The sequence below is a fragment of the Poecilia mexicana genome, unplaced genomic scaffold (genome assembly GCF_051168715.1).
Source record: "Poecilia mexicana isolate PSO_F unplaced genomic scaffold, ASM5116871v1 scaffold_2, whole genome shotgun sequence".
Lineage (NCBI taxonomy): Eukaryota > Metazoa > Chordata > Actinopteri > Cyprinodontiformes > Poeciliidae > Poecilia > Poecilia mexicana.
Genome location: NW_028263371.1, coordinates 6,496,383 through 6,522,076, shown reverse-complemented (window position 1 = coordinate 6,522,076; position 25,694 = coordinate 6,496,383). Strand labels below are relative to the sequence as shown.

Below are 25,694 nucleotides of genomic sequence, written 5' to 3'. Positions count from 1 at the left end.
CCAATGCTTTCACACTTTTGACAGATAAATTATTTGCTTGATCCAAAAGTAATATCTTACTTTCGTATTGAGCCACTTGAACCCTGTTTTATGAATTACTTTCAATCTATTTATTTTTTATTCTGAATCGGCATATATGGCGTTTAGCCAAAGACTTTCGAAGCCGAAAACTACAAATCCCATACACTTCCGCTATCCAAGAATTTACCTCTAATTGGTCAACTCGACACCCAATCATTTGGCGGATACGTGTCTCGCTGTCAGCATCCTTCCGTCATGGCGTCTACTCGGACTAACCCTATTGTTAACCTGCACTTTCTGATTGTTTTACTCCTGCTGGCGATATGTCTGCCGTTCGGGGGAGGACAGAAGAAGAAAGAGGTAATGTCTAAACCGTCTGGGCATGTTTTACCAGCGAGTTTCCTCGTGCTGTTTGCATAGGAGCTGCACAGGTGTAGCCTGCCGGTATTTCTCAAGCTAGTAGTCATGAGAAGGCACGTGAGAAGAGCGGGTTAATTTATGTTTTAGACACACAAATTACATATTTGATATGAATGAAAGCAGTCACATTGAAAATGTGCTTAGAGCGGTGTTTTTGAGAACATCGGAGATTAACAGCAAGCAGCTATAGTCATGAGGCTAACGCCGTGCAGTTGCTAACCCAAGCAAAACGTATTCTTCTTCTATTTTCTAAATTTGTCAGAAAGCAACGTAAAATATTTTCCGACAATATGTGGATGTTGTGTCCTTATTTGAAGTCTGTTTGGGTTCCGCAAACAAAATGGAAATATGGGGTGCACTTTCATGTAATCCGTGAATGCGGAAGAGGTCTAACTAACCACCCAGGAAAGCTAAGTGCTCGATCTCATTCAGATGATTGTTGTTCAGCAGAAGAGCCGTGTTGTTTTTTTGGTTCTGCTGTTCATGTTTTCACCCTGGGTTTCTCACAGCTTTTAATGGACTGTACATGTACTCACCCCAAACTATTACCAAACTATTAATTTATATATTTTTGGTTGCATGTTTTGTGCGTTTGTTCATGAAAGTGTACACAGAACTCCTTGTGGTTAATCAGGTTTTCATTCAAAACTGAGCCAGAAAATCACTAATCTTCATATTATTGCTTAAATAACGCTCATGATGATCGTTATTAACCAAAACTCTTTGTATTAATATTGTGTCACTTATAAAACAACAAGATTTGCTAATCAGTTTCATGGTCTGAGGGGTTTTAATGACAAAATTTTGATTATTTGATCTAATGTTTTATTTCCAACAGAAAACCAATAATTTTGCTAAAATAACGTATTGAATATTACACTTTTAATAACAGCTAATATCTATTATTTTTGAAGAGTTAAGCGCAAACATAGACTTACTGAATTAAAATGTGTATACACCCTGGACAATATAATACCTTTTGCTGTTCTGCTGTTTACATAGTAGCATGTGTACAACAAGCTAATATTAATTGGTTAATGAGTCAAGCAGTATGTTCAGGTCAGTTGTTTTATCTTATTATAAGTGATGCTCCTTTTGCATCTTCACAAGTATTTTATGTGTTTTTAACCACTGGAAATATTTCCAGTCAGCAGAATCTATATTTTTTCATAAGTAAATTCAAAGTGTGGCAAGAAAAAAAAATGAAGTGACATATTATAGCAGTCTGTAATGCTAGGGATGACACACCATTTTCTGGTTTTGTTGTTGAAGTCGGCCGTAAATATAAAATTTAGCAACACTGTAAAAATTCTGTTACTTAATGAGCATCAGTGCAGAAAAAAAATGTTTGTTTATATTGTCCAAGTGTGAGTGAAATTTTTAGAAACCCTGATGCATCTACCTCTAACCGTTTGCATTCTGAATGTTGATAATCCTCGTGCATTATTCATCTGCTGCCCATTCTCATTTTCATTACAGACACAATAGACGGTTTTCTTTGACAAGCTGTTGTTCTAAACATTGTCTGGTACTTGAGTGATTTTCTTTTTTTTTTTTTCTTTTTTTTTTCTTTGCCCTCTCAGTTCTTACATGTAGTGAGTGACGGTTGTTTAATGCTTGTTTTCGTTTTGCCTCCTGTCTGTCTTGTTTTCTGAGATCTGCACAGCCAGACAGCGTAAGTAAAGTGATTGCGTTGAGAGTTTTGGTCCCCTGAGCCCTTTTTTTTTTTGTTGTATGCTCTGCTATAAAGGCTAAATTTGCAAGCTTTCTACTGATACCAAAATATTCTGGTTGGGTTCTGAAATACCCGAGTGCAGCCGTGAGCGTGGCCCGTTTGAAACAGATGCATTTTCATACAGAGCTGTTGTCCTGGTGGCACATCGTTTGTCAGCTGGCAAGCAGAGGGTTGCGCCAGGTAGATGGCGTTTGCAGTTTCCATTTTAATCTGCGAATCAGCTGGTGCATAGCCTGGATGCACTTTCGTATGTGTCTGTGACACTTTAATTTAAACTGTGAAGCTGATATAAACAAAAAATTTGTTTGACTGATAAGATAAAATGTCTTAAATAATAATAATAATAATAATAATAATAAAAATCAGTCAATGTACAGAATATAATCAATTTCAGGCTTAATAGTTTAAAATTCCTAGTCAAAGAATTTTTCCACTGATCACCAACTTAATTTACATTTTATTTCTTAAGTTTGTTTCATTCTATTTTATTTTGTTTTTCTTGATTGTCTTTTGTCTGTTTGAAATAAATAAATAAATAAATAAATTAATACATTTACTGCAGCTTTTAGCTGCCAGTTTTAGCCAATTTTGACTTTAAAAACTCATTAAATAGCATTTATATATGAAATTCATACGTGAATTTTTTTTAGATAAAAATATTTATTACTAAAATATTTCCTTTTAGGTTGTTTTTTTAATGTTTGCAGAAATTATTTAAGTTTGAAGCAGAAATGATGATGTTTTGTGCAGGAGCAGTTGCTCTAAAACAGAGTTTTGTTAATTTAAAATCAGGGAAACAAGGTTTAAACTTTAAAGTTTAGAGTTGAAACTTTTTGTAGCATCTTATAGTCATGTTAGTATAACACCTATAAAAATAAATTAATTTTATTTAAGATAGGACAATGTAAAACATTAACCACTGAAGGAGAGCTGTGCTGTTCCAGGTTATAGCTAGAAATGCTAATTTCCACCTGTAGTCCCCAAAACATATAAAAATATGAAACAAAAGTAATCTAAAATACATTTGTTATGAATACATGTAGAGTTAGGTATGACACAGTTTATTTAAAAAAAACACAAAAAACACACAGGGTCCTTTTTTGGATAAGAAATAAAGCTTAGCTCAACCATTTACAGGAATTGCATATATTTTTATACAACTGTTTTACAGAACATGCTGATCTAACAAATCAAAACAAAAAGGACTTAAATATTGGGTGAGTATTGGGTGAGCAAAGGAAGAATAAATATTAAATCAAAAGCAAACATCCAATATGCGGCTGTTGTATTTTTATTTATTTGACATGTAATCTGTAGCAACTTTTAACATAAGATAATAACTAACTTATAACAGAAAATGAGTTCTATTTAAGAGAATATTACCCAGTCAGTAATAGATGGATTATTACTGTCTGAATCTCTATTATCATAACTCGGTGTCCGTTAAAGCGAGGCCTCTAAAGTCCTGGCTGCTGGATGTGACTCTTAAGTTTTCCGCACTGCTAAAAGTGGATAAATGAAACTCAGATCCTGTTGCTTTAGAACCACTTATTTAAACAAAGTCAGAGGGATGTTTTAAATGTTTTGATATACTTTTTCAACTGCACCATTTTATTTCGCTGACTGTGCAGATGATGGGGAAGTATTTGAGCAGATTATGGAGGGAGTCAAAGAAGGAATGTACGGGGAAAATGGCTGACAGGTCGACAGGCATATAAATGAGCAAAGAATTGGATGTGTCAACAAAACAAAAAGCTGACTGAGTGAAAGAATAAATGAGGAATAAATAGGCAGATTAACCACTGATGGAAAAGCATATAAATGGGTGAGTAAATCTATAAATAATTGAGAGCGACATGTTTGCCGTGCTTTATAGCGTTCAGCATTGGCACATGAATTGGGATTCTTAAATGCAACCATTGGACATGAGTGACAAATACCACAGCGGCGCAATACGGCTTATGAGACTAAGCAGTTTAATAAAGGCCATCATTTATCATTTTAATCTAAATTACTTTGTCGTTGATTCATATCTGGCCTGGATATGTCTTTAAATCGCACACTTTCCACTTAACGAGTGGGTCTGAATAACGCTTCTTCAATGCAGGACGCGACATCAGGAGTTTAAAGTTCAGAGAAAATTATACATCTAAAGGAGAACTGAAAGAAAGCTGTTAGTGTGACTACAAGGAGCAATTACAGAGAAGGAGACAGAAAGAGAAGGTAGGAGGTCAATTTAAAATTACAGCTCATAGCATGCAATGATGAATTGTTACTTTTACGCACTATGATAGTTGAGCACTTTTGTGATCATCTATTGATGAGAGTGCTTATTTTGAGCAATACTTTGTATTTTATCCATTGCGCAGAAAAGATTCACATTATAGCTTTGGTCCTGATTGCAACGGCTCAACAAAGGTACGCCTTCTATCACCTAAAGGGTCGAAAGCACATTTTATAGACTCCCACACATCTGAAATGTATCTAGGTATGTACTTCTCCAATAGCACTAAATAGAGGAAAGAAAGATGCCACCCTCTACACACGGACCTTCACCTACACACAGACTTACTTTCAGGGAGGCACAAGAGAGATATTGAAGGGTTATAATGGGTGGAATCTACTTTCGCAGCCTAGGGCCATGACAGAAAGGTGGAGCCGGCAGAGGAAGATCTTATTTAGCTGGAAATGGACAAAATGGTGATGCAGCACTTTGTATTCATCTCAGCGATTTCTGGCCTCCCTCGCTGCCCTTTCTGTCTGGGGCTGGCTGGTGTGTGTCGTATACGGGCTGGGCGATATGGAAAAACAATCCTATCTCAATGAAATTTTTTTTTCACGTCAGCTGATATGGATGGAAATCATAAAACAAGTTGCTATTTTCGTTTTCTTGATCTATTAGGTGAGATTTTAAGATAATAGAAGGTTATTTTTTATTTTAGAGATTTACTTTTAAAAGTTTAACATGTCATTGAACATTATGCTACTCCTTTGGATAAATTAGAGGCTAATTTTAAACTAAAATCTTCCAGGATTACAGGACATTCTTTTGTTAACAGATAAATAAAAGTGTAATTGAAATCTAATTTAATTCTAGTTCATTTTGAATATTGCTTTTTAAGAATAAGCAATAGAAAAGAAATATAAGAAGACAAAAAAAACCCTAAAATAATCTCTTATAATCTTTAAGAACCCCCCCGACCAAAACTATAAAATAAAAATATAACAATTTGATCTGAAAACTCCACACAAAAGTTTTGATTTGGGGAGTCGGATACACTCACGCTCATCTGGGATTAAGTTTTACATTCTGCATGCTCCAGCTGGTGGCGCTGGTTCAGATAGTGAAGCAGATTTGTGGTTTTCCCCGACTTTGTCAGAACATGCGCTCGACGTAATTTGCAGTTTGTTCGTCCAACCTTAAACAGCCAAATACCAGCTCTTCTTGCCAACGATGTAATTAGTCTCCATATCTTCTTCCGACTCTCTTTCCCCATTCCGCCCAACTAATGTCCTACCTATTAGCTAAAGTAAGAGAGACTACAGCTGCACAAACATTAGCCTTTAGCCTGTCTGGCTTCTACTATGCTTTCTGCGTCAAAGTAACGTTGCTTGGCTCTATTCCAGCCATTATTTCAGGATGGAGAAACTCTTATTTTCATTGGTTGTACATACACACAAATTGTATGCCAACAACATCGTTTGTCACTTCTAATGCGTTGGAAAACACAGAGACTTTATAACAAAAGTTTAGTAATCCAGTTGTCATCACTGCTGCCCAGTGTTAACATTTTTGGTGCCAATGCATTGGGGTAGCACTACCGCAGTGGAAGAGAACTCTGCTTTTTACAATCTGCTTTTAGCTTTTCTTTTGTCTGAAATGCTTCCACGGCTTAGAAAATCTCAGTTTTGACTCTACACATCTCCCTCTTCCTGCCTTCTTTGTTTTGTTGTCATTTACTGTACATTCTTCTTTGTCGGGGTTAATCAGTGGAGTGCTTGCAGAAAATGAAAGTGATTCTGCTCTCAAATCAACTGGCTGTTCATTGAAGTTCAGAGAAACAGAAAAAAAACCCTGAAATCCACTGGTTGTTTTTGAGTGAGCTGTCCTCCATTCAAGTCTGTAATGCAAAAGCCGCACCGTAAAGTTCAAAGCCCTCAAAAAACATTAAAACGGCTGTTTAATTTGCCGCCGCTTAAATGCGTGTTGACACCATGATTTGTCTTGCTTGCCACATGAGAAATCAACATGAGCGTTAACAGGGGCTTTGGCCTTGATCTTTATACCTTGTAGTTTTGTCTCGACTACCTGGATCTTCATGTACTTTTAGATTATAGTTTTAAAGCTTCTTTTATGCTCAAGTAAGCTTAAATTGTTGAATCTTTAATGAAGTCTTTTCAGGCATTTTCCTCTTTTCTCCTCGTCTCGTTTTTAGAAAACTGTACTTTTATTCAATTAAGGTAAATTGACACAGGAACAAAGGCATTAGGAGTTTCTTCGTTTTTAAGAAGCTTCCAGATACTCCTTAGGCAGAGGCATTTAATGGGTAAAAGATGTTAATAGTATTTAGATAGACTCTTGTGCATCACCCCAGTTCAGCTCTAAATTGTAGACAGTGGTGAGTTTTTGTCTTCCGGCTGACCACAGCACAAAGAAAGGGGCTGCGTAAGCACTTCGTATCCCTCCCCATGCATAGTCAGGGGAGGCAAGAGGAGGAAACAAAGTTCAGGACTGTGATTCTGAAGCAGGGACAGTAATATCTGGAGAGGTATATATCTGGAGAGGGAGATTACAAAGTTGTGTGCTTGGTACCACCCAGGGACCAGTCTAATAAGTGGATCGGAATAATAAAAGCCTGCTACCTCTGCACACAGAGGTCCAATAAACTTCTGTGGTTGACCCTTCAGGGCATAACCAAAGCTCCTTGCAGACTTTAAACCGGAGCATTTTAAAGATGAACACTGTGTAAGCAGTTTTGACTGTTTCTTTTCGCTCTGATAACTTCATATTAGAAAAAGTAACTACTGCTTAACAGTTTTTGCATTCCTAATGTGCTTTTGAAATGACAGGTTTTAAAGCTGTGATTTCTGCAGGCTGACAAAATATGGCTTTTTGTAGTTCTCTTTGGCCCTTAGTAAATATATGTATGTTTGGATTTAGTTAGTAGTTTTGTCATAAGTTAAACTATTCATTCATTTGCTACAATGAATTGATACTTGGATGTTTGCAGGGTTAGTGCCGTCTCTTGGGTAGGGATGAAATGGGAACCAGCTTGAAATGTTACAATGGTTACAATTTGTTACATTGTTGGCTTGATATTTTAAGATTTTAGTTTTTATGAAAACTCCCCTAATCTTTGTATTGTTTGGTAACGTTACCACTTTTAATTCGTGGCTCTGATGCATATGTCAATGTTACTACAAATAGCTCTAATTATTTGGGGGGGGGTTTTCTCCAGATGACACATTTTCCATTTTTTAAAATTTTTCCAAATTTTATTTTTTCCACTCCAACCATATTTAATAGCCCAAAAGTATGTAAGTTTAGCGTGAATTAAAAAAACAAAATGAACAACTCTACAGCTAGAGGTCAACATTTACTATTACTGGTTTTCAAAGGTGTTATAGTGTTTACTTTTTAAACAACAAAAACTAAGAATAATGTTTTTGACACAAAAGAAAATCTCCCTTTTCAAAATGCTTTATTGTCGTATAAAAAACCCTGTTAAAAGTAAAAGCTTGTGCACATTTAATAATGTTAAGGACCTTTGTTCTCTTTTATTTCTTCCATCTATCACAGACATCTCCACTGAAGTAATGACTCGGTGTTTTGGTGTTCAGCTTTCAATCCCCCCCACAAACCCTCATCAAGTACTGTTTTTTTGGGAGAGATGTTTCTTTCTCTAGTTTTTTTTTTCCTTCCCCTGGCGTCTTGTGGAAATATGCATGCTAGAGCTCAGTCTCTGGTGATTTTCTGTTTCATGGGTGAAAAGAGATGAATATTGTGCCCTTTCCTTTCTTCCCCTCTTGTCAATAAAACCCCGATTGTGGCTAAAAATAGCAGCGTTTCATACTGGGAAGCGTTTCACTCTTCTCCCAGTAAATTCAGGGGTGTTTTGTTTGGATCTCGCTCATTAACCGTATTTATCTGAATTATTGATGCACGGGTGTCAGGCCTGCTTTCTCTGTGACTGATGGCCTGTGCTTCCGCGCCGTTTTCTTCCGCTGCTATTCCTCCTCCTCTTCCCCTCCCCTTTCTATCATGTTTCTAACAAGTTTTTTGAGTGGCAACAAGATTTTCATCTTTTTGCCTAACCAGCCCATATTTTCCAGCGTTGTCTCTCTGTTTGTTCCCCTTCTATCACTCCTTTCTATGCACCCTTGTTCCTTGTACTCATTGCCATCAATCACACTTAAAATTAAAAATTACATTTAATTTGGTTGTTTAGTTTACCCACTTCTACATGATTGATTAGTTGAAGTGGAATTGACCAAATAATCTGTTATTCAATCTATTACCTGTTAGTTCTCACTAAAAACGACTCACATGCTATAAAATGTATTTTTGTTTAACTCTTTTCTCATACTGTTGTTAGAGAAGTGATTGGACTCTCTGGTGCAGAACTTGACTGGTTTGAGTCTCACCGAAGAAACAGGGACTTCATTTGAATGGGTAACTTTTCATTGGAGCTGAGAAAAATAACATATGGGATTCAGCAAGGTTCTGATTTGGGCCCCTTCATATTTATTGTCTGTGTTTTCTCGCTAGCTCACATAGCAAGTAATGAGATAAGTTACCATAACTATGTAGACAATTCACAACTCTACATTTGTTTCTTTTAATTGATTTTTTTTTTATGGTTACAGCAACAGAGTTTTTCCAGAATTGTAGCTCATCCATGATTCCAATTATTAAATAAAACAAAGCTGTTTGCACTAATTATATCTATATCATCTAACAGCTGGATGCATGAACATAACTAGTTGTATGTTAGTTATGTACCATAAAATTATGTTGGGTTATTTCTCTTAAGCAGCTAAGTAGAGGCCTTCAGGCAGTTGACACTGTGATGCAGGTTGTTTCAGTACCAACTTGGCTACCAGTTGGGATAAAACTGATGCTAAATTGCTTCACTGCTACGTCTTTCAGGAAGGAGAAGAGGAAAAATGTGACTTTCATTAGAATATTGCAAACAGGTCCAGTTGACAGCTCAAAGTCTGCATGTCATCATTGTGTATCCCTATCTATGTAGAAAACAGTGAAATTATATCAAGCTGAAAGGAAGAATTGGTACAATGAATTTGGTAGAAAGAAATGCACTGTTGAGCTTTTTTAATCCACAAGGTTCATAGTAGCATTTATTGCTGGTTAAAGTGTCCCCTAAACAGTCATACTGCTTAGGAGCTATGGAAATATTTGAGTCTTTTCCAAGCATTTATTTGTCCAAAAGATGTCAAGAAAGGACTCTTACAGTTCTTCAAATTCCAGAGGAATATCAGGGAAGTGGGGAAAAGAGGCGGTAATGTTGATGGAGTTCAGGGTTTGACTGCAGTGATTATTGCTGCTGGAAAATTCATGGGAAGGTGAGACTGTTGAGAGGAAAAATATAGAAAAGGGCTCATCTCCCACCAACATATTACATTGAGATTTATGAGGAGCTACAATTCTGTGCATGAATGTCTTACTTTGAGGTTATTTATGACCCCCAAAATAAGTTATATTAGAGCCACACACACCTACACACACACTAATGCTTTAATATAATGGGATGAACTGAGGCGGTTTAGCATAAAGCTGTGGTCAGAATAAATGCTGAATACCATCAGGTGTCACATCTGGTCCCCTTCATTCTCTGTTGCATTTTACTTTCACATTCTGATTTTTATTTGCTTTTTTGCCTTCTATACTTATTTGTGGAATTTAAAAAAAATCATTTGCGTCAAGCACAAAATATTTTAAAAGCCAATATTTCTAATTTTTGTTTTCCTTTCTTTTATAGCAGCCTAAAGCCCAGCTACTGCAGTAATATTTAACAATTTTTTAAAGTTATTTTATTTCAGCAGCTCTGTTCATTAAGAGAAAAGCATTATATAGATTAATTACACACAGAAACATATTTAAAATTATTTTTTGTTAATCATAATAATTTTCCAGATTTGAAATTAGAGTATTGCATCAGACTATTAAGAAACATTTTTAATACGGAAACGCAAGCTTATTGAAACTAATATTTAGCACAAAGTTAAAGGTAATTTTCCAAAAGGTACTTTTAATCTGACAAGCAAGCCTTGTTGTAATTCTTTTTTTTTCATATATATAATTGTAAATTCAAGGCAGTAAAACAATCGCAGCCGATATGGTAAATCTTCAAAAAGCCAGAAAGGAGGAGATTGAGAGCGCGCCTTCAAAAGAGTCGGAGAAAACAAACCTCTCTTTGGACTATGACTGATGGATGATATCTAATGAGCAGTTTGATTTATGTTGATTGTTGTAGCCATTAAATAAACTGTGCAACTAGTGGTCACTCCCTTTCCCAGCTGTTCATGTTATCGACCAGCCAATTAGTTTCACCAGCTTAGCTCAGAGCATGATCTTTATAGTGTATCTGGCTCACCATCTCCTGTGTGAGACTGATGCCAATTTGCTGCTCGTTGTAAGACACCTGGAGCTCACTGGGCTGTTAGAAATATTCTTAGAGTTCTACATTAAGATCATTTGGAAAAAATAAACAGGGAAAGCTTGAATATATAAATTTTCCAGCTAGTAAAAAGAAAAGAAATTGGCATATCAGTCTATTTTGAAATTTATACCATATTTAATATCAAAGTAAACATTATGTCCTATAGAGAGACTTGATGGACTTTTTCCCTGTGGGAGGAAAGACATTTTCAGCCACTATCCTAATGTGACACCTTGCATCTCACTAGAAACATAACATTTGGTCCAACCTGGGCATTCGAAGCTGCAAGCCTGGCATTTGTTTAGATGGTAGCTTAATTCTCTTATGGACAAGAGGGGATTGAAGTGGGGGTGAATCATGTGAAGAAATCACAAAAAATCAGGGCTTATATCAAGTTTCACTCTTGATTTGTTCAAAGAAATTGCTTGGTACGCTGCTGAAATAAGAGAATAAGGAGCCACCGGAGAGTTACACACTCTCTCAAACCAGATGATTAGGAGGGCAGAGGCAGAGTGACAGCAAATTAGATCAATGAATATAGTTTAGTGAACCCCTCAAGGTATGGAAAAAGTGACAAAATGCAATCAAAGTAAAAGAATAGGACGCCATAGGAGCTGAAGCTGCCGTCCCTAATCGTAACCACCATGCTGCTCTTCTTAGACTATGAACTTGTGCTTCTATGAATAGCAATATTTCTTAAGGTAGTGAACAATAGGTACTTGAGCTGATAATGCTGGAATGCGCTTACTTTCTACTAAAATGCAAGTGCTGAATGTATAGTCAGGTATCCTTGTTATATTTCTAAAGTTTTTTCAAAAGCTGCTGGTCCTGATTATCTAATGGGTCTTCTGAGACTAACCGTGCTTACCTAAGCAGATGCACATAACATATTAGAGTAGTTTATGAGGCTAATTAGCAACAGATTATGTGCCCAGTTATTAGGCACTAATGCTATTGTTAGGCTCTGAAGGCTAATGAGGTACAAGGTCAGTTACCTGTACAGCTAGTATACTTGCATGTGCAATAAGCTGCTCACCATGACTTTAACTATTAGAAATAATTACTGCTGACATGTTGGTATACGCTGCATGTCCGGACGTTGCATTCATTTTCACAAGAGAGAAAGCGAATGATGGCTTTAGTTATGAAATGTTTGAAAGTACATCTGGGAATTGAGGAAGACCACTGATCATTTTTCCAGACATGTCTCAACTTTGTGACCTTTACAGCTGCGGCACCTTTTGCTTCAAAAACTTTAATCTTCTATATGCAGCGAAAATGGTCTTATGTCCCAATCTGTTTTGTTTTCATTGGCTACTTTCTCACCAATTCAAGCAGCATGTCTCTCACCTCCTATCCACATGTGAATATTATCAAATTCTACATGATGGAGGAAATAAAGCATAAAAAGGCTGGAATGCAGAGGAGGGCAGCTAATGACTGTGCTGAAATGTTTTGATTTCTTTTTTTTCTCCATCCCACAGAGCTATAAAGAATATGCCCGCATTTGCAAGTAACTGCTGAGTGGCCTAAAAGAAAAACAATCCACTGCGTTTGACTCTCTTTATACCAGCATGTCGAGATAGTTTAGGCAAACTGTCTTCAATGCTGGCACAGACCCTTTTTTATCTGTTGGCAAATAATTGTCATCTTAACATCTGAATGAACATCCCGGTCATAAAGCGGGCGATTCTGCAGAGGAAGCGATTCTTAAAAAAAGCTTTGCTTCTGAGTCAGGGGAAGCTGCCAGTGTGATGCCAATGAAGAAGTTTTGCTTAAACATAAAGTAGATAGAAATCAGTTAGATACTAATGTGTTTCTCTAGAGAGCCCAGTCATTGTTATCTTGTCAGGACTTGCCCGATTTAACTTAAGCACTAAATGTCTACATTTTGCAAAGCCCAACCCTTGCCATTGATGTAACAAGTTTGTATTAAAAATGCCATAGCAGAAAAGTACCACTATATTGAAAGGGACAGTTGGTTCTGTTTAAACTGATTAAAACCCATTAAATCTTAATATTTTACATCAAAGACATACATGATTGACATCTCACGGTGGATATTTTGTTTGGTACTTTTCTCTTACACGCCTCGCCTTTAGATATAATCTTTGTGGTCTAATTTTTATAAAGGTTGTAGATTTGGAACAATGCAAGTCCCAAAATGTTTTGAATGGTGCTGAAGTACCAAGAGCAATTATTACCATAAATTACACATTTTTGCTAAAATAAAGCATGCTCCATGACAGGCCAAGAACTGAAGCTAAACAAGGATAAAGTAGAGAAGTTTTGCTGTGTAAAGTTTGTACTTGCCTGGATTCTGTTGGAATAAAGAAAGTATCTTTTGAATTGAATTGACATTTCTTCTTATTATTATTGTTATTATTTTGTAACTTTAAGGTTTCTTCGTACAGTAACAGCTTCCGCACCGTAGAGTGGTACACAAAGTGGTAGTGGCTACATTTTGCATCCAGTTGATTAAAAACCTGTTTTTTTTTGTTTGTTTTTTTTGAGTTTCTGGCCTGCCATCCACTGGTCAGCACTGGTCACGTGATTTCTTCGTACATCAATATATTCACTGGTACTCAACATGCCTTTTCTGCACTGAATTGGGTTTAAATTTAATGCCAGTGTTTAATTTAAAATATCATGACCTTTGTCATCTCGAAGAACTCTGTGGGAACAATAAACAGTGACTAAATTCCTCTCAAGTTTTCAAGAATTACAGCTAAAAATCTAACAGGGGAGCATGAAATATGACACTGACGTTAGCCAAGACTCACTTGAGCTTCTCATGGTCTATACTTACTTTTTTGGTTGTTTTTTCTTCTCACGACTGTTTTCCTTTTGAGTCTGTAAATTTGACCATTGAGTGTGTTTTAAAATTTTCATGTGCCCAAAGCTTGTGTGTTTTTTTCCCATTGGACTTTCTGCACTTTTATAAGGGTCAGATGGTAATGTTGTTCTTCATTCACTGTAAAGCCGTTTAAATACTCCTACTCCTTTCTATGTCTGCACAGAGAGCAGTTTGAAGCGTCTCGCATTCTTCAGTATTCCCCGCTACCCTTTATTTCACGTATGAGGCACTATGAACACCGTCGGTGGATAGAACACGTTTTAGAGCTTTACCTGAATCTCCCGCCCACCCAAACAATTACTGTTGTTCAGACCTGCACACATAAATGTCCAAACCACTAAAGGTAGACAGATAACGGCTCTTTCCTTGAAATGGAAAGAATAGGTGTGTAAATACCAAGTGTTAGAACTCAAGTCCTCAAACTGAATTGCGTCTGGAGTTGTGTATCCGTGTTGATTTGGTTTCAGTTCTTTATTTTTTTCTTTGCTTTCCATTTTTGGTAGTTAAATATGATGAACTGAGGAAGAGTATGGACCCCTCCTATATGACTTTAAAAAGAAAACGGATAAGGAAAACCCAAAAACTTAAGTTCTGTATGGATAATACATACGAACCAGAACTGGAGGACTTGTCACAATCATCAGTGTGCTGTTTGAGAACATGATCCTTTTTTAGTCAATGTTGGAGAAAGAATGCTTCATGGATTAAAATTAAAATTGGCATTTTTGAACAGGGACAAGGGATGCAGCTGATGGTGCTGGGCAAAATCACACAATATCAATAATTATTAATTAATTGACCTTTTCTCTTATCTACACATTTCTTTGTAATGCTCTTGTTCTAATTTTCTCCCTTAACTCCATCTTGCTCTTTTATTTTTACGCGGTTATGAAGGACGATGGCGAAAGCATGTCCTCTGCCTACATTCCCCAGAATGCCATGCTGTTTGTTTTATGAAATTTTAAATCAGGGTCGAAGGAGATCGGCGGCAATAACGAAACCAAACGCTGTTTCTGCTAGAATTAAATGTGCTCGATTTATTTCCCCACAGATTACAGCAAAATAATATGCATCAAACACTGTTACTGCTAGAACAAATATGCTCGATTTATTCCCCACAGAATACAGTACAAAACACTCTATGACTAAACACGTGATGCTCGATTCATTCAAGTTACCAGCGCTTACCTCATGAAACTTGGCCGGAGAGCCTTCGGCCTAGAGATAGAGCGGTAGCATCAACGTAGCTGGGCATTCGAACGCGATCCACAGCAGACTCTGACCCAAACCGCGGGCTTTTTCGTATTTTATCTCTTAATCAAAAGAATGTTCACGTGCAAAGGGGGAGTGGCCATCTCCATCCTTGCAGGCGAGCCATCCAATCAGAGGTAGCCGCTCTCTGACCATGAGCCAATCATGGGCTGAGAGCGTCAACCAGCGGACCAATCAGAGCCCAACCCAAGTCAACCAGAGCCAAGCATGCCCTGTTCACGTGATCCATGTTCAATTTGCATACTAATCTGAGCAGAATAACTTTTATCAGCTAAATAAAGATCAAATTATAAAGAACAATACCCTGAATGAATAATAAAATAATAAATGAATGATTATCAAAGAACATAAAAGATAATAAAAAGATAAAAATACAAAATACCAGATCATTCCACCCCTTGGTCTTTGATAATCACTTTAGTACCAGATCATTCCACCTCTTGGTCTTTGATAATATCCTGAATTAAAGTAACTTTTAAAATGGAATAAAAAGATAATAAAAAGATAAAGGTCTTTGATAATCACTTTAGTCTTGCATCCCGAATTCGCAAAGTAACTTTCATCTTAAGGCTGTGTTATAAATTCTATCAACCAAAGACCTTTTTACTCGTTAACTTTCATCTTAAGGCTGTGTTAAATCGTTCTCTTTGTATGTGGGCATGTATCGTTTTCATGTTACATGCCGTCCATTTTAAAGCTTGTGAGATGTTCCTCAACACCTCGGATGTGGCATTCCACATACTTAGGTCCCATGTCAGTTGTTGCTGGAAGATCTTCGCTGCTTCTTCCTGAGTCATAACTGTCGATGGCATCCAGACCCCTATTTGGTGAACAGCTCTAGCTGCATGTTGTCCGGTGTTGGACAGCATCGTGCGGGTAACCTCGTTATCCACTGCATTGGATACTCCCATCAGTGTTCCAGCTCCACCTAAAATTGTGTCATACCACTCACGTCCTCTCCGTGCACATGAGTCGTCTGTCGGTGTCAGAATGATACTGACACATCGGTCACGCGATTGAATCCGTAATGTACATCCTTTGGTGACAATAGGCATGGGTGACCTTGAATCCTGGCTCCGGTCATGGGTACTGCTTTCCCACCACAGTCGAATCTTAGAGACTGAGCGAAGCGGGACGTCGTCAGCAGTACCATGGCGACCAAGGCACGGCACACGATGACTTCGCAGCCGGTACATCCTCCTCGGCGCCTCCCATGATGGCGGATGTCGTCACCGCCGGTGTCACGGGAGTATGGAGCTGAAATGACAATTAGCACTGCTATAACACAAAATAGAAAAATACTGATTAGTTTTCTTTTAAATAACATTTTGACACAGGCACATTCAACCACTTCTCTTCTCCTAAATATATACAGTTGCATCGTTGCCTTGGGCAATGATTTATGCGGCTTCTGGTGGACCATTTTCCTGTCTCACCCAAACCTTTGCCCCAAGTTTATCTGTGGAGCCAAAACCCCCTTTTCTCCTTACTGTTATCTCAGTGGGTGGAGAGATTTCCTGAACTTCTGACATGTCACATGGTTGCAGTAGCAATTGTGCAATCTTGTCTCCTTTTTGTAATACCAGGGGACTTTCGCCTTGGTGGCGACACACCACACCCAATTCTCCCTGATAATCACTGTCAATAACCCCAGCCTGAATGGTCAATCCTTTTAAGGATAATCCTGACCACGGTAGAATATGTAACCCGAGCCCTGTTTTTACAACTTGAACCTGATTAGGTATTAGGGTCAGGGGTTCCAATGTTCTCAAGTCCAACCCTGCGGAGCCTGGGGTAGCTCTGATAGGAAGTTCTGCCCTTTCATCAAGGTCAGGATACAGGGCTGAATGTCTCCTATCCTTATTCCTACCTTTTTTGCCCTTCTTTTTCTTTTTAACAGTCCGCAGGTGTATTTCCCCTTCTTCAGATGATCCTGATTCTGGATCCGAAATTTCAGCGATGATCTTTTTCTTAAAGGGCCCAACCGACTGTATTTGCCCTACCGACTCAGATCCACATGCTTCGCTCATGGACTCCTGGACGACGTCGCGGAGACTTTGTGCCAAAGTATGCAGTCCTGGAAATTCAGAATATCTTGTGCAACTTACCTTCAATCCTTTTTTATGGCATTTCTTCTTTAATTCTTCTGTGGGGAGTCCATCTATTTCAGAGTGAGAAACCCCTGCCTGGATCAGTGCTCTCCAGTACGCAGATCTGGGCGGTCCCTGGCCTGGTCTGAGCCCATCCCTGTGTGGGCCACGGGATCCTTGCTGATGGTCATCCCTTCTTCGTGGCTCCTCCCAATTCCCCAGGGCTCCTAACTCCCCTATACGATTTTTAATGTCAGACATGGAAGCACCTGGATCGCCTAGCATCACAGTTAGCATTGCTGCTCGGTAATGGGGGGGTGCAGTACGAATTAGCTGATCCCGCACGGCTTTCGGAACTGCTAAGTTTTGATATTGATCAGCCATGCCCACTACCAACGCATCTCTCACACACAACCGAGTCAAACGCTGTGTACATTCTCTTAGCGTTATCCAAGCTCCAGTGATTTCTGGCCAATCAGTAAACGCAGCGTATTGGTTTTGTATCGCAGCCGCCCACACCACGAACAATGATGCTGCATCTGGCAGTTGTCTTACCTCTTGGCGATAATTAGAGTTTATTGCTCCCTCTGTTGACAATCCTGCAAAGGACATCCCATCAACTGCATCTATTTCCACTTGTGAAGCCCCTTCATCCAGCATCCGTGCTAACCACAAATCTGTCGGCTCCCCATTCTGCTGCCGCAGTCTGCGCGTTAAATGTGACACTTCTTCCTGTGTGTAATCTTCCATAATGGTCCGGTAGATGGGATCAGGCTGAGGAGCCGCCACCATGTCATACACTGGATTTCCCTGAGCATCAACTACAAGCTGCCCCGCATTGTCCCTGCGCTGTTGTCGCACATCCGGTAGGTGTCGTTGTTCCTGCCTCCTGCGACGAACAGGTTTCAGGTCCAGCAGAGGGCGAAGGGGGGTGTTCGGTGTTCCCCCACAAGCATCTTCCCCCTCCTCCCAAATGTAATCTGTTTCATCTCCCGAAATATTTCCATCCCATTTCTCTGGGTCCCATTCTGCAGTTAAACCAGCAACAAACGCACGAACATTTTTTGGCGAAGGCTGCCGGGGCTTCCTTCTAAGTTTCTGTTGCTTCTTCAGTACAGCTACCTGAACCACAGTCCTCTCAGCTAACTCAGTCATTTGCTGTAACCGTTTATTTAATAGCTGCACATGTTGCTTATGTGACGATTCTGCAGCTAATGCATCGGCTAAGGCCTGTCTATCTTTCAGCTGCTGTGCCTGTGCTTCCTTATTAATCTCATGCTGCTTTTTCCAAGCGGCTGCGCAAGCCCACATACGCCTTTGCAATCCAGCAACAGGGCTTTTGGCCTCCACCACGATGCTTTGCAAAACAGCTAACAACTCCAGCGGCTCGGCTTCCCGCAGCGCATCTCCCCACGGCTCGGGTCGCCCTCCCCCCTCGCGCAAACACTGCGCTACATCCTGGTGAGGCTGATCCCAGCCAGGGATTATTTCAACTTTTTTCCCAACGTCATACTTACTCTTATTTTTATTCTTTCTCTTAAACATGTTAAACATATTTGCCGCAGTCCCCTTTAAAATCCTGTTCGTGACGCCAAAATGTTTTATGAAATTTTAAATCAGGGTCGAAGGAGATCGGCGGCAATAACGAAACCAAACGCTGTTTCTGCTAGAATTAAATGTGCTCGATTTATTTCCCCACAGATTACAGCAAAATAATATGCATCAAACACTGTTACTGCTAGAACAAATATGCTCGATTTATTCCCCACAGAATACAGTACAAAACACTCTATGACTAAACACGTGATGCTCGATTCATTCAAGTTACCAGCGCTTACCTCATGAAACTTGGCCGGAGAGCCTTCGGCCTAGAGATAGAGCGGTAGCATCAACGTAGCTGGGCATTCGAACGCGATCCACAGCAGACTCTGACCCAAACCGCGGGCTTTTTCGTATTTTATCTCTTAATCAAAAGAATGTTCACGTGCAAAGGGGGAGTGGCCATCTCCATCCTTGCAGGCGAGCCATCCAATCAGAGGTAGCCGCTCTCTGACCATGAGCCAATCATGGGCTGAGAGCGTCAACCAGCGGACCAATCAGAGCCCAACCCAAGTCAACCAGAGCCAAGCATGCCCTGTTCACGTGATCCATGTTCAATTTGCATACTAATCTGAGCAGAATAACTTTTATCAGCTAAATAAAGATCAAATTATAAAGAACAATACCCTGAATGAATAATAAAATAATAAATGAATGATTATCAAAGAACATAAAAGATAATAAAAAGATAAAAATACAAAATACCAGATCACTGTTCTAGATTAAAGTTCAGAGAAATGATCAACATTCTATTGGACGCATTTTCTATCCTCCATTGCGACGGCTATCGTTAGCATTTTATCGCCCAGCCCTATTAGCTGACTCCATGTTGGATTTAGTTATTCCACTGAAATGGGATTGAATGGACTGTAACTGGAATTACTCTACGGTAAACTGCAGTGTAGTGTTGCGAACAACGCGGAGCTCGCCAAAGCCATAGCAAATGCTTCAGGAACCTGTTAACTGCATGATAAATTAAAATGATCTCAATAATGTCCATGTACACAACTTATCGTTTTTCTTTTTTCTCCCTTTCTTTCTACCAAAATTGGTCTTAAGTTTGATGCTTTGGTCTCAACTATCACTTTTTTGAAGGACAATTTTGTTTATAGAATCTTCATGATTCAGTTTTATTTATCTTTTCTGTTGTTTTGTTTATTTTGGATATTTAAAATGTCTTCCAGTTTCAGTGTTAAATGTTCTTTAGAAATTAAAGTTTATTGATCTTTGAGAACGTATTGTAGTATTACCATGCTGTCACCATTTTATTACTCAAAATGGTCTTGACACAATATCGTTTATCGCGATAACTTCTGGGACAATTTATCTTCTATCAAAATTTGTAATCGTGACAGACCTACGTGGGACTGAACTCTATCAAAGCGTCACATTTAAATGCAGCGCAAATAATACCAGTCGGGTATAGCTAATTGACTCATTTTCAGTTAATTTTGTCTATATCCAATTTTCAAAAAATATATACTTCTGGTTCTTATGTCCACATATTCACCGTTGAATAAAATAAAATAAAAAATTTCTCATGTCTGTAGCTCTAACTGCACCAAAACTTCACCAAACTGTGACTTTAAAACTGAGTTTTTTGTTTGCCATCCCATCTCTCATACCAAGGCAAAGAAAAAACAACAACTTTCGAACAACATGTTGCACCAAAGCTGCAGGAAGATGAAGAGGTTTTCATATTTACTTTGTGTTTCCTTTTCAAATTTGGGAGAAGAACTTTCTTGCTCTGGGCTCCATTTATGTGTTCGTCGATTATTTGACTCTGTAGTTTCCAGCCTTGTTCCAAAAGCATTTTTCTTTGCTTCTTTTGGTAGCTCTGCTGTTTGGAGAGCTTGAAATGCTTTTATTATCTATTAGTTTGTGCAGAGATTTGTAGTGTTTTCTGAAACAAAGTGCATTTTTATTTTTTCAATGTGTAAAGAATCCAGTTTTAAATTACTCTTGTTATACCGTTTAGCCTTGTGTGTGAAGTAGGCCTGTATTTGATCATGTAACCTCTTATGGCTCTGAATAGGCTTTTCAATCTGACGCATAAAAAAATATTTTCCATTAAATGTAATCATTTAAATTTTGCAATTTGCCAGTTGCATGATGAAAACACCTGACCAGTGAGTTGCTTAAGTCATCACGTTGAAGTGACAGCAGAAAAGCTTCTTTCTTTCTTTGAGACGGAGAGAAGCAGAGCAGTTTCTTGCTTAATTGCCCCTTTAAAATAAATATGCATTTTCTGTGCCTCTCTCCTGTAGACAGTTTGCCATTTTACTTACTAGCAGTCACAAAATTATTAAAATAATTTTAGGTCAAATGCAAATGATTGCCTGTTTTTTAATTGCCATCAGCTGTATCTCCAGGTGGTTTGAAGCAATAGACAGGTCTAAGCACAAAATTATTCTACCATTCAAATCCTGAATATCTTAACATGATAAAGGGGATGATGAACCCACCCACACAGTCATTTCAGAAAAATAAATTCACAAGTTAAAATGACGACAGACTCCCTATTACGACAAGCAAAAAAAATAAAAACTTGGTCAGGTGCCTTGAGGAGAGGAAATGACAGAAGATTTCAAATGTCAGGTTCTTTTCCTGGGAGCTTTAGAGTAAAGCGGTTATCTGTAAGCAAGACAAATTTCAGATAGTCTGCAAAGAATCACAGAGAGAGATGACTGCTTGCACTAATGGGGAAAATATATGAAAAGAAAAAAATATCACTGGAGAAAGACTGATGGGAAGACACTCAGACAATAGTGGAGGGGAAAAAAAAGCATTTATTTCCAATAATTGTTATTTGGCAGTTAAGCTGACAAATCCGCTCCCGTAGTCCCTTAAGTGACAACTCTTGATATTTCTGGGAATCGCAGATTATGAGCTGACAAATGCAGACTTTGCAACACGACTGCAGGTGTGAGAGGGAAATAATACACTACCACTGACTCGCAGTGGACTCACACACACACCCACGCACACCCACGCACACACACGCACACACACACACACACACACACACACACACACACACACACACACACACACACACACACACACACACACACACACACACAGACTGTGTTTAAGTGTCGCATGGTCCTGTTTGTGTTTCTCTAAATTGACTTTTTCTTTACTACTTTTTTTCTAAAAGTGGGGATCTAAATGTATCCACATTATGTCACCACCAGTGTGTGAATATGCAAAACATAGAAATACACCAAAGCAAAATGTAACTAATTAATTAATTCTGCATTACCAAGAAAGAATTGTTGTAAATAAACATAAGACTGATAACTCTTACATACCAGCAGGAGGTCACATAAGGTTATTTTGGTTTAATCAGAATGTGATATTTAATCAGGACGGCCATTTCAAGCCAAATAAAACGAATCAGTCTGATTATTTGTCGATTATCCCCACCATAAAGCATTCACTAGTCACTGCATGCTTTTCTTTTGCATTCACATGCCTCCACTTTGCTTCCCTGTTTGAGATAAACAACTCGAACACTGTTTCTTCTTTTTCTATCTGAAACAGTTGAGAAAACTTGAGATTACTACTGGACCCATATGAGGAAGATGGGGAAAATAAAAAGTACACAGAAAATGTGTGTGGAAAAAACCTTTTCCACACACATTTTATTCTGTTCAGACAGAATAAAACTTTCTGAACTGTTTTATTCCCTTTTCTCTGTTTTTTTACATATATTTTATATTTTTATCTGTATTTATTTTTTCTTTTAACTTGTTCCTGAGTTCCTCATCTTATTGCTTCCTCTATCTCATAACCTTGTTTTTTGTTTTTGTTTTTTTTACCATATGCATTTATCTCCACTTCATATTTTTCTCAGTCACGTGTTTCCCCTTGTAAAAAGCCATAAAAATGCCATTCATTTGAATAATGCAACTTTTTTGTTTTATTTGTTGTGCCCTTTTGACCTCGTGTGTGTGTGCGCGTGTGTGTGCGCGTGTGTGTGTGTGTGTGTGCGTGTGTGTGTGTGTGTGTGTGTGTGTGTGCGCGTGTGTGTGTGTGTGCGTGTGTGTGTGAATGTATGCATGTACATGTTTTTGGTTTAACACAGTATGGAAAGTCCTGCCATCATTATAAGGATGGTACGTAACAGAATTGACTTTTTTTTCCACTGTTGTATTTATTTATTTTTTTGTCCTTCGATTTTATACTGGGTGTGTTTATCTGTCTTCTGGCCTTTTCTGCATTTTTGTGTGAGACAACTCTTTGTTCCTTGTTAAATGAAGCCAATTTCCCATAATCCCCTCTTTTAGAGATGGGATTGGAGGAAACTAGGGGGCTGACGGCCAAAGTCAAGACCCATTCATTTACAATGGACGTGTTAAAATCTCCCAGAGGAAGAGATTGGTTGGACGACATGCTATTGTATTTTTTCCATTATTATTATTATTTAGAAGACTTGCAGATCAAATCCCTGGCTGGTTGTCCTCATCCATTATCTACGAGGTACCTCATGGGAAGCTTTTATTTTTATAGCTTTATGAAGCTGTGTTTATGGTGTGACGTCCACTTGGAAACTCAGAAAAGTCTTGGCGTGCTATTTCAATAAATTTTTACTGACATCTTCAGTTGTTGTGAGCAGGATCTTCTCAGAATTTACGCCCGTATTCATATTGAGTGGATGCCTATTTGTTAACATGTTGAAGTAGTTCATGTCTGACACTGGCTTTCTGCTGCAACAGTTCAAAGGTCAGAGCAATTCACCAGAACTTCATTAAGAAAACTGTCCAAATTGTTAAGCAAGTGGAAAAAGATTTTCCATTGCAAGAGAGTCAGCAGTGTGACTTTATTACTGGTGACTTTCCAGTGGGCCTGCATCCTGCAGCTTTTGTTACTATCAGGGAAACAGTTATGATATGGGCATCTTGTGATAAAACTGATGAATTATGAAACGGATGGAAGTTTTGCTTTAGCTACCTAACCTATTTTTGACTGCTCCATGTGAGCATAAATGCTGCATTCATCTTTTCAAACAGTAAATGTAGGGCTGCAGGTAATTACTATTTTAGTTATTGATTAATCTGTTGATTATTCTGATGATTAGTCATATTAAAAATTGCCAGCTACTGCAGATTTTTCATGTAAGCCTTTTTTTTTTCTTTTTACAATATTAGGCTTGCAATAATAGATGGAAATAAGCATATTGATTTCTTTCTTTTTTTAAGTAAGAAAAAAAAGTTGCTGCTTGATATTTCCCATCATGCCGTGCATCTTGTCTCAGTTCATTCCAGCTTACACCCAGTAAGAGCCTCGGCTTCCTAGAAGTGTTGACACCACGTCTCAGTTTATCTGCTGCTGTCCATAAAGCAGCGGACGATCGAGCCACAGCGTTTCTCTGACCTCCTAAGCTTAATGATGTTCCCAGCAAACAAAAGCAGAATCCTTTGTCTTCCAGCTTTCTCCTTATTGTAGCCACTCTGACACGTCCGCTGCTTTTTCTGGCTCAAATTTGCGCGATCTCTGTGCTTCTTAGTTTGACTTGATTCTGCCTTTTCACACGGGAAAACAAAGTATATTCACCAATCTTTACGTGTTACCACAATAAATCGTTATGTTATTGTTAATGTTTCTGTTTCCAGGTTTTGAGAATCAAATAAAGAGCAACAGCGAGGGGCAAAAAACCATGTTTATGGCCGGCACAGTGACTTTATGATTGTGTAACAGAATGGCTGATGAAATGGCTGTCCTCTGTCATGCCCTCCATAACCTCCTGCTGTGTACTCATCAGTGCAAAAATCAGTTGCCTGACACTTAATGTGTCATCCTCCTCCTGGCTGTGATTTTTCTTTCTTCCCAATTTACTCTTCTCGCTCTGCTTGTGTCTGTTCCATCTTTTTTTCTTTCTTTTTTTTGTTTTGGTCTTGTATCAGGTTTTTTTCCCACCTTCCTGTAGACTTGATTGAACATAGTCTTACTGTTGTTGCTTGAAATACTTTGCATCTCACAGTGTTTGTTGTTTTTTCTGTACAGTTTTGTTAAATGTATTATCTAAACCATGTTTTTGTGTTTCAACATAAATGTTGGTGTTTGGCGCTGTATGTTCTCTTAAAATTGATCAAAATATGAGAAACTTTCTAAAAGATGGCTAGAAAATGACTTGGTAATATTGATTTTTATAAGAAATGACCACAAGTAAGAACAACAAATAGTGGGAATTGTCAAGAAATTGCAACCATGGTTAGGTGCTATTTATGCTTTTTGCCTCCTGGCGATGTACCTACTGTGTGTGTGTGTGTGTGTGTGTGTGTGCGTGCGTGCGTGTGTGTGTGTGTGTGTGTGTGTGTGTGTGTGTGTGTGTGTGTGTGTGTGTGTGTGTGTGTGTGTGTGAGATGTAAGGAGAGGTTATGACATACTTAGAGTGGCTAACAGAGAATCGGAGAGATAATGCAGAGTATCTGCAGAGCATTTGCGCATCTTCCTCACTCAGCGTCGCTCACACACAGACGTAAAAACACACCAAACACACACCGGCATAAGACGTGATTCATTTTAATGCCCTTTGTGCTCAACGGGGTAGAAAATAAATGTTTTTTAATGGTTCTAGACTGTCAGTGCGTATGTAGCTCATACGTTTGAGGCTTGGAAAAGGCAAAGAGCAGTTGTGGTGGTGCAAAGGAGTCTGTTTATCTTGAGGTTTTTCTCCAAAACTGTACAGGACTGGCTTCATTTTGTTGGAAATACTTTGTAAGTTTTTGTAAATAAGCCTAGTTTATTTAATTTGAAGAGGCCTAAGAAAAGGGATCAGGATAATTCAGTGGGAGATTCTGTTTTAAATGATAACATTGGCCACACAAATGTATTAATTTACATAGACACGCATCTTCAGCTATATAGTTTCCTAAAAGAACCAAGCGAGTAACTTTAATTTAAATGTTTCTACTTTCTTTTCTTCTCCAGTTAATGAACTCAGTTAGTAATTCGTGACGCCCAAGGTGTGACGCAGACACGAGTAAGCATATGTTGAGTTGAACTTGTATCAC

At 38.4% G+C, this 25,694-nt stretch overlaps 1 protein-coding gene across 1 annotated transcript in view; it reads left to right on the top strand.

Moving 5' to 3' along the window:
• Window positions 1-223: 223 nt before the first annotated feature.
• LOC106909072 (dolichyl-diphosphooligosaccharide--protein glycosyltransferase subunit TUSC3) overlaps window positions 224-25,694 on the top strand; it is a 64,747-nt gene continuing 39,276 nt past the window's right edge. Inside the window, exon 1 of the mRNA XM_088009818.1 lies at window positions 224-381. Coding sequence (XP_087865944.1) covers window positions 277-381 — 105 coding nt within the window. The 5' untranslated portion in view covers window positions 224-276. The remainder of the gene's footprint in view (window positions 382-25,694) is intronic.